The sequence below is a fragment of the Saccoglossus kowalevskii genome, chromosome 12, assembly GCF_978046115.1.
Source record: "Saccoglossus kowalevskii chromosome 12, keSacKowa6.1, whole genome shotgun sequence".
In the NCBI taxonomy this organism is placed as follows: domain Eukaryota; kingdom Metazoa; phylum Hemichordata; class Enteropneusta; family Harrimaniidae; genus Saccoglossus; species Saccoglossus kowalevskii.
The window spans coordinates 34,384,978-34,398,572 of NC_140652.1; the positions used below are offsets into that span (position 1 = coordinate 34,384,978).

General features: G+C 35.6%; 1 protein-coding gene across 2 annotated transcripts in view; it reads right to left on the reverse strand.

Moving 5' to 3' along the window:
• Positions 1–13,595, reverse strand: part of LOC102807462 (acetylcholine receptor subunit alpha-1-B-like) — a 35,721-nt gene that overhangs the window by 13,943 nt on the left and 8,183 nt on the right. For both annotated transcript variants that reach the window (XM_078009348.2, XM_085506603.1), the window contains exon 2: positions 829–968. In XM_078009348.2, coding sequence (XP_077865474.1) covers positions 829–968 — 140 coding nt within the window. The remainder of the gene's footprint in view (positions 1–828; positions 969–13,595) is intronic.

The window sequence follows — 13,595 nt, forward strand, 5'->3', positions numbered from 1 at the left end:
CAGACTACATAACAATATCTTGACAGAACCCAGCTACCACTACGTACAATTAGGGATAATCACCCTAACTTGCCATTTAGATAATATCGGTTGCTTCGTCAAACTATTCGCAACACAGAAAAGTACATTCAAATGTTTTGCGTTTCAATCCACCCATGACAATATTACACGTTTTGGACATTTATCCATGATTATCATTATCACTTAATGTAAAACAATTTCGCATTTAAAGACGTTTTTTTTCACTGGCAGTGTATTAGTATAATGCTAGTGCCAATCACCAAAGAAGGTGTAAATGGTAGTTACTAAAATCTATTTTATAACGCTAAAATACACCTGGCATATAATTTACCGAAATGCTGTTCAAGGGAATGATAAAAAACTATGGCAATGACCTGACTGTTTGCATAATAAACGTAAGTGTATAGTCTCAACGATGATAACGATGATTTGTAGGCGTTGTTGGCATATTGGTAACCAGGCAACCTGTACTGTGTTGAAAATAAACTAGCTGGGATGTGCGTGTACACCGAACCAAGACAGGATATGTCAACCCACACATGTCCTGGGACTTTCCTTAAGTATTTAGTTCGTTGTAGACATACCCCGTTGTTGACAAGATGTATAATTGCATTTCAGGGGGGGGCATAATAACACCAATCCCATCATGCAAATGTGAACGTTACTTTTGTAGCCTTGACAGGTGTAAGACTGATCGGTTATACAATTGGCAATGTGCCATTTTCTACACAGAAACGTGCGTTCTGATTCAATTCATCCAGATTTCAGTATCCCAATGTTTGCCAGTTGTTATACGCATAAACTTACCACGTCCAATATCTGTGTAATGGCCAACGCTATGTCTATGACGACTGTGTCTCCAGGCTTCTCTGCTGGTCGCACAGTAGCATTGTAATTATGAAACAAATCATACCGTAGTCTCTCTTCAGCGTCACTTCCTGAAACATCTACAACGATAGAATATTACAAATAATAAATATATTAATTCAATACTAATAGCAATTAAGTAATTAATCGGTCTATGTCCGATATTTTGAGACAGTAGGTTCAACCCAAGTCTCGCAACTCACTCAAAAATTATAATAATATCATTCGATGTTCGACTATATGTGTTAGAACACTTGATACTATTGTGAACCCCAGTAGTCCATCTATGATTGACAAACACACTCGACAAGTACTCTGAAATAACAAATTCACCAAGACGTATATTTATTCAATGGATACAGTATTGTACATAACACAATATGGCGCCGTGTTACAAAGATGTGTTTTAACTGTAGTAGAAGTAAATATATACACCTATAGTTTACGATGTACTACATGGCATGACACCCAGAACTGCATCGATTATTGCTGTCAATCATGGTAAACATATCTTTATTCAACATTAACCACCGTTAACATAAAAACGAGTTCCCAATGTCATGGTGGTTACGTTACTGAGCGCAAGGTCGTTACAAAAATAGACTCAATTTATAACCGCTCGGTAGTGAGCACGTTTTTCATAATTTGAATACGTAATCATGTTTCTTGTCCCTTGAAGATATTTTATAATGTCCGCATAGATACCAAGATATTGTATATAATTTGTCTAACTTCAATTTTGATCAGTTATATGAAAACGCAACACAATACAAAATCAATATGTTAGGTAAAACAAAACTTATGTTGGTACAGTAAAATATTAGCCTCATATTCTCACTTAATAGTAGTGTATCAGCACCAATCACCCACCTATGCGCATTAGCTAAGCAATTAGAAACTCCGAAACTCAACTATCATATTCTTTTTCGTTTTGATATTAAAACGTAAACGGATATTCATATCTACAACTACAGATCTGCTTGTTTTGAAATAGTTCTTATCACTAGGAACATAACAGGAATATATACATTTCAACCATGTGGCGTAAATATGTATATGTCCTGCATCGCCATTGAGTTAGCTACATCAACTTGTCAATGTTAACATCATTAGCGTGTTTAATATTTGCTTTTAAATCTTGAAAATAAAGACGTTTTAAACTTTTCAAAAGGTTCGTTCTTTGATTCATCACACTGATAATTGAATGTGTTGAATAATTCCATCACGTCGTTGATACAGACTGACATCATGTTACTGAAATGATCCTAACTCGAGATGTTCGTCGCCAACATGAAAAGAGGAATCATATATCGAACTACAACTACTTGGCTTGTGGTCGTTTTAAATCAACATGTTGCATGTTGCTTGTGTCAGTTGTAACTGTCGGGTATTGTGCCCTGTACAACATACATGACTGCAGAAAGTCACAAGATATTCTGTACATTTGCTAAGCTTGTCTCTCAGCTGAAATAGCTGAAATATATCATTAGGTATACACTATGCAATTTATTTATTCAGTGGGAATATCGTATAGCGCAGTTACAAATATATTAAGGATGTCGCGTGGTATTAGTGACTGTAATTCTTCGGTACGTCACATTGCATATTAAAGCGCGGTAGTCGTCGCGCTGCGCATGTGCGAAATATATGGGTCTCATATAAACAAATATAGCGACTTTGACTGTTGCGCAGATCAACGAGTACGAACTGAGACGTTTCCTAGCTTTTATTAGGCAATTTTTATGTGATTGGAAGGTATCGATGGAGTCACCGTCGGTAATCAGTGCAAGTCGTGCCTAGGTCAAACCTCATACTTGTGATTTCCATTTGAAGAACGCATTGGATTGTGGGAAAATCAATGTTTATCAACACAGATTTAACAAAAGTCATGAAAAATCAACCAGGAAATCAGGCAGAGATATTTAAATATCTACCCGGCGCATGGAAATCTGGAACATCAACGCGCTGATTATATATTTAGTCGACGTTTGAAAGAACAACAAGTCATGGTTTTGAGGGTCAGTTGCAGTTCAGTTAGTCAGTCAATCGTTGTATTCACATCAGTTAACACAAGACATTAATGACATTCAATAGGTCTCTTTTTTATAAGCTTACAAGCAATCATATTCGATGTACCATTTACATTGCTTTCCAGTATTAGTCACTGTGGGGGACTGACTATTTGCAAGTTTTAAATATCACTACAACCATCTGAAATATTTCCGTCGATTCATATTGTCGTTTGGATCCATGTAGCCTGGGTCAGTCAGAATGTTTTATATATAATCTCCTCGCCACTCTAGAACTTTCTGTGGGTGTTGCTATAAAATAACATATATAATATACATTATCACTAAAACTACTGGCAAGTTTGTTGATAAAAATGCTTGATTAATTGACAGTAAATTTGCATATCTCTAAGTACCAGGATGTAAAATCCCATAATTCATATTGAGTCGCCTTTGACACAGTCTACATGTAAATCATGTATCAGTGTTCATGTTTAGAACCTAACCGAGATATTCCCCGTCATGCATCACGTTTACAGCTCAGCATTTTAAAAATCAGACTTACTAGTAGTGTTGAAGCTCAAACCACCGAATGACGTCACGGTAGATATCTGTTTGGTTGCTGCTCCTGTGAGATCTGAACGTGACGTAAAGGTCAGACGTAAGATAACATCAGTGACCGAGACGCCTACCTCCATCGTATTTTAATCGGATTGTTGTGATTTTTTTCAGACGACAGGACGAACCCAGCATTTTACTTACATTCATGCTCTCTATACATTAGTACGTGTTAAATGTACACCATAGTTTCCATTACATGATATTTTGTTCAGCGCTGACGAGGCGGCCGTTCATGAGATTGAATTCAAATCATTGACACCTTTGAATTCGTTTGCATTCAGACGTCATAAGTTTCACTATAAGTTATATTTGCTGAAGTATGATTAAACTTCGGAATATACATAATAAATGTTATAATTAATATTGTCAAACTATATGTATTAACATTACATTCACTTAGTAGTGAGTTGTACCAAGCAAACATGAGAGTAAACGCCGGAAGCCGAATTGATAACAGTTTCAAAAATTACACAATTATTTTTCAACGTTTAAAAAATACAGCTCTAACTATATACAGTTTTGCTACGCTTGTTAATGTCGGTTCCGCCGCAAAATTTCTGCAGATGTCTTGAAATGTGTACACATATACCAAAATACCACAATTTTTTTTTTTTACATTTTCGATCATTTAACTATATAAAAACAAATATACCTACTGTAACTACTACTATGCCTACTGTAACTACACAATGTACAAGTTATGCATATTCATATGCATTGAACACTAGAGTCCATCATTATAATGGCTTTAAATGGCATGCATAATAGAATACCACTTAAAAGTGCAGTGGTCGTTTAAAGTCTCAAAAGTGACAGTAAATAAAATATAATAGATCACATGAAGTCCCCTGTAGATTCAACTGGGCAAGGATTAAATAAATAACACAGACACTTGGAATTCCGCAATTATAACCCCAGCCACGTCACGAATAGAACGGAACATTTTTAATATATTGGGGATGACCATATCTGAAGAAAACAACTAACAAACGTTGAAACCACTGAGTGGACCAACATAAAGTATTCTGAATTGTCGTTACTCTATGTGCTACGAGATTTTAATAACTGCCCGGCTAGTTTTAGGTTGTTTGATTAGTTTCCACTTTATCAGAGGATAATCTGTGCGTTCCGGATTAATCCAGAACGGACAAACGGTCTACGACCATCGGGCCTCAGCACTCAGCACCAACTTTTAATAGCCAACATTCAGTACGACTACTTAGTGAAAATACTGTTTGCAAAGTTAGTGACGAATAACAGTGGTATAAATGTTTCTCACATGAAAATGCAAGCATAGAAATGACTGTAATATGACAGTATAAAAGACAATGTATAGATGTGATTTTTAATCGTTCTTGAATATTAGTGTTCTTGAGTTCGTGAATAAACGATCATAAATAGTTCTGTTATGACAGACTGCTACATACACTATAGCACTAATGCTCACCTGGATTTTTGGTGGGTCTATTGGAAGCAAAGTCCAGGGCTGTTTTTTGGTCCCAGTCCGTCCCTGCACTTCGTTAAAACCCTTGCTTAAGTAGCCTATCACAAATATAAAATTATATAGGGGGCACAAATAATTAGGCCATCAACAAGAATTCCCACATAGTTGCGCATTAAATGTGTCTCCTTTGCCTTAGCGGCCAGCACCTGACGCATTAAATCAGACCAATGTCATTTTGGACATTATTATTATTACGGCGCGACGTGTGCTAAGCATTTATAGTTTATGTGATATCGAGGGCATTCACATTGTCTTTAGGCACAGATGTCCGGACCATAACTGTCACCGTTGTATAGAATCAACGATATCAAATGTGTGTAATATTAAAAGAACTTTACTTCTAAACGTTTATTATGTCGTCTCAGAGGACAGGATTTCTCTCGGTTGTTTTTCTGTAAAGATCAACGACTTTCTAAACATTCAGGGATGGGTAGCTGCTGCTATCGTGTTGAGTATTTGCCCGTAACAATACTCTTAATAGAACATACCAATTGCTGATGTGCATGGTACTAGAAATGGACATGTGAGTGTGTTTCCTATTGGGCACAGCGGTGTGGTTATCACCATGAATCCAGTACCACGGTGGAGTATCTGTGTACTCAGTTGCTATCACTAATTTGCAGTCAGACAAATTGAACACTGTTTGACCCGGTCATATATCCACATGACATTTAATTACATTTAAAGCATGGTACAGTTAGTAACACACGTTATCTGTTTGATCTTCGCTTCTTTCTACTCCTATACTAACACACTGTGTTCGTCTGTGCAGAGATGGGCATGCAGGGATTGGGATTTAATTTTAAAACGTAGTATTGAATGTACCTCGGCAATTAGTAATACGTATTGCTGGTAGAAGGGTTTCGAAAATTCGACATTTTCCTTATTTTTAATAGCGCGCTGTTGGATAGTGGCAAAGTGTTCATATTATTTGCCGACTTCGCTGATTGGTTGAATATTTGACCTGGATACAATGCCATGCACACTATCTCTTTCAGCGCAATGACATTGCAGGTCATCACGAGGTGTGCAAATAAACAAAGCTGGACGTATATTAGCTGCCAGAAACCCAATGAAATGTAAACATTGAAAGGAAGTAAAATAATTAAATATAAGATTGATGATACAAAGATCGAGTGAAAGGTATTTTGGGCGTAAAACACTATCGGTCGTAAATATATTAGATTTACAATGTCCATATACTTAAGTATACTTAATTATCTATGACAGACATCGTTCATTAATACCATAATAATGATGACATTTTCAATCCATGGGATTTCGTTATACAATAATTAGACATGAGGTACGGTATTCACTTGTTTTTTAATCACATTCATCCAGTGGGTAAACATGTTATCTGACTAATGTTTTATTGATTCTAATTCCAATTAAATACGCGAAGTACGCACTAGCAGAACGTTGCCTACATTAAACATACCAATCTTTCCTGTACATATACTGTATATATATTCTGTGTATCGTCTTTTTCGGTTCTCGCCACCAAAATAATGTGGACAAAAGCTATTAATAGTTGAACATATTTATTGAAACATTAACATAATTATGGCGATGACAAGCTTATACACATTGTAAATTCGACAGGGAAGGATGTCTATAACATCATTATTATTAAGACATGCTATGGTTGGCTATATCATACACCCGGCCATACTGGATTAGTCACATAAATCAATAAAAGTACGAAGGTCGCTGTATGTGATTGGTCATTTAGGAGAGACATATGATTTGCCAATAGTTTGAAGCCCGAAATTGATTTGCTCTGTGATTTCATTACCAACAAACTGAGAATAAAACATCAACTACATATATTACATTGTTGCGTTGTGATTAAAACAGCCAAGATGAAAATCCAGTTTTCTTTAGTTATCACCTCACAACAGTGAACACTGAAGCCACAGTAATAGGTACATATGTTTTCAATTCCTATATCGTTTATCGGTATGTGTTAAATTAGAGTTAATATTGTGAGCACAAGTCACCAATGGTGTATAGAATGAATTCACGGTATCCTGCATGGCCATTATATTTTATAAATATCAACCAATATTTAGAAAAGGTAATCGATACAAACAAAACAATCCAATCAGCCGACACACTTCAACCATAATGGTCACGTAAAAATCATATACCATAGATGATAACGACATTGAACATATAGTGAAAATTCATCATTTTGCATAATAAGTAGGAAATTATACTATCACGTGACTAGTTACAAGTTATATCATATAGGCTAACATCATACAACAATCTGATTGAAATAAATTCTGTTTTTTGTTTGTTTTTGATTATAAATGCTTTTCACTTTACGTTCAATACTGTTTGTTGTTATTGTTGTGAAAACGCACATAGATCTGACAAACAAAATACGAAAATCAAATAGTTGTTTTGAAAGTGACCAACGCGCGTCTAAATCACATAGCATAATATACGTTTGTTTTGATATTAGCTTACTAGACATCTTTAATAATCGACCCAAAATCAAACGGAATACTTTCGAGTGTGTGGTACATATGTAGGGGGGGGGGGATTTTCTAATGACAACCTCGTTAGCTGCTTGTCTCAATACTTCCAGCAATTTTCCAAGGCTCTATAACTTCTAAATTTCAGAACCAGAGCACAGAATTGATACAAAACTTTTTTAAATGACTTTCGAAATGTAAATGACCAAATATTCTAACAATTAATATCAGCACAACATAATAATATCGTAACAATAGATTCAGTGGTTTGCTAGATTTTAAAAAGATGTATACTGAATGTTTGTGTGTTCAGTTTAACATAGATTTGTATATATTGAGGGAAACAATAATGTGTGTATCATCGTCATAACAAAATCTTGTCCTGTGTCCGCTTTTGAGAAGGGTAACATGACATAATATAACAAGAACAACAATAAGTTTTAGTTTAAAACTAAACAGGACACTCAGCATACATCCTTGTTTTACATCTGATAGTCAATCAAAACACTGAGATTCCACATTATTAGCTCGTCATGAATTAATGTTATCATAGATCAAGTGTAAAATAATAAATATCATACGCCTTTGCAAAATGAAAAAACAAGCAATAGAGTTACCCTCCACTGACCCTTGAATATGTTTGAGTAATTGCATGCATAGCAGAAATATTTATGGTCGCGTGATCTTTACAAGAACTAGCTTTACAGTCGGACAGTTATTGTAACTACAAGAAAACTAGTTTACCCCACAGACGACAATAACAACGACGACAACGACGACGACGAGAACCAGCATTTCCCCATTTACTGTCCTATACCGTTCCCTTCTTCCAAAGAGGATTGTTCAAGGTAATGAACACGAAAACATTGTGGTCTATAAAACTGCTCGTTATTTTTTTCAATTTTGCTGATTGTTTGATAGCGCTCATTATTCAATTTAATTGGCAAGTAAATGTTAATTAAGTATGACTAATGACAAATACAAATTAACCAATTTAAACTTATGCCCTAATTTTTACAAGCAAAGACATGCACACTATAATAAAATAAGTGTAGTACTCTTGTATTTAGTGTATAGTTTATTATATAGTATTCATTGTAAAGTTTGATTACTACCAAAATTAAGATTTATTTATGTGCACACACTCGACATCACTAAACCAAAACACCCACTACACCAACACCACCACATCAACAGCAGGCCCAGTTTATCTTCAGCATAGCAGTCAAACTTAAAAAATAAATCAAAAAAGTAATCACCTAGAGTACTGACGTGAAACACATTAAGTTAGCGGCAAACTTGACATCTGTCTGTAAGCAGTATAATATTCACTGTCTTAGTTTTTTAAAACCCATCCGATTTTTAAAAATCAAATAACGTGTAGAACGCATTCTGTTGGAAGTGTCATAAGTCATATGTAAATTTGGTTTTCTTGGTTACACGTTCACATGATGTGTATAAGATTTATAAGTTTTACGAACATAGACTATGTTATTATTATTATTATTAATAATATTATCAACTCTGCAATCTGTTACAGAACAAGAAAAGGTATGGCGGAATACATCGGTGAGGTGATATATTATTAATGTTGCTGAGGTGCTGAGATGTTTATTTTGAATATAATGGAATGTCGTTTTCCATTGATCAAGAACAAATATATCAGTAATCGACAACCACAGCTTACGGTTGTAGAGTACGGTGTATAGCCTCTTGAGAATTCTCCTTCTTTGCACATTCAGGCGACGAATCCCACATACGACGCAGCGATTGAAGAGATGCGATATTGTGTTAGTTTATTGAAAATCAATTCGATCCCCGCAGTTACATACGTCATGGAATGAAATCAATATTTCAATTGATTGTTTGATTGTAGTTCAAAGTCAAAAGTCATGTCCATGGACTATATGATAAATTCTGTGTCTGGCATTCAATCCTTCATATATATGAGATTATTAATAATTAATTATATTAATTGATTATAATGAATAGTTTTACTAAATTTTTTTGTGTTCTAACAGTGACACTAAACTGCATCTTATTGATCATGAAACATATGTTGCATACTTGCATAGTATCAGATACATACTCCTTCGGTAGTTAGAAGTAGTGTAGTGTAGTGTAGTTACGTGTAGTGTAGTTAGGCGTAGTGTAGTTAGGTGTAGTTTGGTGTAGTGTAGTTAGGTGTAGTGCAGTTAGGTGTAGTTAGGTGTAGTGTTGTGTAGTGTTGTGTAGTGTAGTTAGGTGTAGTTAGAGGTAGTGTAGTGTAGTGTAGAGTAGTGTAGTGTAGTGTAGTTAGATCTATTTAGGTGTAATTAGATGTAGTGTAGTCAGGTGTAGTGTTGTGTAGTGTAGATGTTGTGTAGTTAGGTGTAGCGTAGTTAGGTGTAGCGTACTTAGGTGTAGTGTAGTTAGATGTAGTGTAGTTAGGTGTAGTGTAGTGTTGTGTAGTGTAGTGTAGTGTAGTGTAGTGTAGAGTGTAGTGTAGAGTGTAGTGTAGTATAGTGTAGTGTAGAGTGTAGTGTAGTGTAGTGTAGTGTAGTGTAGTGTAGTGTAGTGTAGTGTAGTGTAGTGTAGTGTAGTGTAGTGTAGTGTAGTGTAGTGTAGTGTAGTGTAGTGTAGATGTAGTGTAATTAGGTGTAGCGTAGACAGGTGTAGTGTAGTTAGGTGTAGTGTAGTTAGGTGTAGTGTAGTTAGGTGTAGTTGGTGTAGTGTAGTGTATTGTATGATGTGGTGTTGAGAATTGTGATAAGGTGTGATACGGTGTAGAATGGTGAGAATTGTGTTTGTCTTTAATATTCACATGTAATCAGTAATTATCAAAATTATTATTGGTGTGCATATTCCGTTATGAAATATTCTTATCACATTACTGGATTCACAATACGTTATTTTCATTTTCCCCTGAAAACGAAATGTCTTTGTCACAATGTCGAGAAGGGAAAATGTAGTGTGTATCAGATGTCGTGGCTTAGTGGGTGTATTTTAAATAAATTGAAGAGAATATTGTAGAGACTGTTCGAGTCAAATATTCCTAATGTAAATCAAGCCTATATAATCTGTGCATACATAAATAGAAATCATAGACACCGTGTAGAGATGATTGACTTCGTCGATGACGCTTATCGAGCAGACAGAATTATTGTCGGTTTGGTTCTTCTTCTTTCCTGTATTATGTTAGTTTCGCCACTGGCGCTTTTAATTCGAGACAGTGTTTTAAATAAAATGGAATGAACAAATTTCCATGACATAGAAGATGAGAAAGGTCACTTATATCGATGACAGTGTGTTTTGTTTCGCCGTGTATTTATTATTAGTGCTAACGTTAATGGACTCGACACACATATTTGGAAAGAGGCCATGTCAAAATGGCACCCCACTGAAGTGCGTTGACACGTTATAATGAGAGCCAATGAAAGTCAGTGGCAACATTGATCCACGCCACGTGAGTTGTGAATGTCTGTTAACACGTGGTCCCCCGGTAGTTAAAATCCGGGGTATACCTGATTTGGAATACACTGTAAATTTGTCCTTCGACAGTATTTCTCGTTTATCAATTTAATTATTGCTACTAGCTGTGCATCTTTCATTATACCAATGTTATTACAAGGCAAATGATTGAATAATCTGCAGTACATGTATAGAACTGCCAGTATTTGCATGCCCACACTGCATAGCGCATTTGAAAGATCGTCAAACTACCACTGCAAGAACACAAACAGTTGCGGCGGCACGGAGGGAGTTGTTCCCTCGAAAACTTGTTGGGAGGGGGCCCTCCAAATTCAAGCTGAAACCATCTGTGTCAGCAAACATTGTCCCTCAAAATGCAGGAAATAGCGTTTCAGAAAGCCTAGATTTCAAAATGTTTAAGAAGGATCATGCCCGGACCCCCTATTAAGGCAGCGTCTTCGGCGCAATATTGGTGAGTAGATCTCGCCCATCATGACAAATTTCGTGTCGCCGCCTCTGACACAGACCTATCAATAGGAATGTTTATAGTACCAATGTTGACCCCTAGCAGTAACTAAACCATACGCCATTCTAAATAAACAACGCACGTTGTTTGCATCGAACTGGAAATATTGAAACACGGAACCGTTCCCGTAAAGAATGTTGTGCACGTGTATGAACTTCTTAGTTAATTCCAGTTTAAATGCAGCCTGAATGTGGGTTTATTAATTTATCTCCAACATTTTCTCAGATACTCTGAATCAAATGTTATTGGAACCTGACATGATGCTTATTAATACGCATTGGTGGATTTTTTAAAATGGAGCAATGAGGGTAAGTTATTTGACGGCGCATAAATTGTGCAGGCATAATCGATTCGCAAACAGAGCCTACACGCTGATATTCTAGGTACGAATTCTTGGCGGCGAATTGTTATGTTATTAAGCAATTATCGTTACACACACAAACAATTTTAATTTCGTGAAAACTATTAAAGCTAATATCTCACTAGTCCTTGTGGGCAAACCTCGCTATAATATCAAAAATATTCTTGAAAATTAAATGTAATGAAAATTAAATTATTTTTTTTATCAGTGTATTCCCTTTTCCAATATTGAGCAATAACATAGCAGTAGTTCATTTAAAAACCTGACTACCAACCTATGATATACTTAATAAGTGCGCATTAGTGAAATACGCTGCGAGAGAGAGAGAGAGCTAGTCGTATTTTTATATAATTTGGAAAGTCAGTAACGATGTACGAAAGATCTATTTATAACAGAATATTGCGTGAAGACCCCCGCCCACACATTGTCTGACTAGACCTGTTCGATTGTGAAAAGGCAAATGAATACTAAAACATAGCTAAACTCTGGTTACTTCGTTTTTCGTTGGTATTCTTTGAAAGTTTTCGTCAGTCTAGTTCCTCAATTCGATAATGGGCAGTCCCAACTCATGCAACGATCAAGCTTGAAAAGTACTCAAGGACTAATGTGTCATCTATTCTAATATTTTAAGATCTTTTCATGATTGACATTGAATAAAGTCTAGCATTCCAAGGGTGATTTGGGAAATGTTTGCCAGTGATCGTGTATACAGGTATACAACTTCGAAGACAGACAATAATGTATTTCCCCTTCTGGATCAGTAACGAGTTTATATGCATATGCATTTTTTTGTTGTTGAAAATTTAACGTTCTATAAAAATGGGTACAAATATACAAACACTCAAACAGTACAATATTGTGCATGCGCGTGATATATGGTCTCATATAAACAAAGATGGCGACTTTTACTATTGCGCAGATCAATGAGTACAAAGTGAGATGTTACCAAGCTTTTTTTTTATTATCATTACTTTTATATGATATTAAAACAGTACAAATACAAAATAACATAACAACGTAAAAATTACAATGAAAAAACAAAACAATTTAGAGTAACTCCATTGAATCAAATAGTGGGTCCCATGTACTTTTGAATCCATGTAGAGAATCTTTCTGTATGGACTTGGAATACTCAATATTAAAGGTTAAAATCAAAGTATTTTTCCATGCCCGTATACTTGGCTGCACCTGTTTCCATTTACACCGCATAATATACAATTTCTTAAAAAGTATCAGAAAATTTAAAAGGCAGAGGTGATTTCTGTTTGAATTTAAAGGTATGCCCAAAATTATATCTTTCTGAGAAAATTTTATGTAAATATTGCCGTTTACCTCTAAATAATTTTCTACCTGTGTCCAAGATGTTACCAAGCTTTAATGAAGTATTTTAGGTAGTTTGAAGGTATCGAAGGAGTCACCAGCGGTAATTAGTGCAAGTCGCACCCAGGTCAAACCTCATACTTGTGATTTCCATTAGAAGAGCGTGCTGGGAAAATCGATGTTCATCAACACAAATGATGTCGCACATGCGCAGGACGACGACCACCGCCCTTTAATATCATGGCATCGAGGCATGTATATTGAGTGTCGTAATGCACGCCTACTGAACTCCCTCGAAATGAGCGGAAATACTTCCCCAAAATAAATTTATCTCAATTAGAGAAGATCAATAACATATGATTGCTAAATTAATGAAATAGGTATTTAATTGTAAGTACATTACACACAACATCACACTGGGATTAAATAG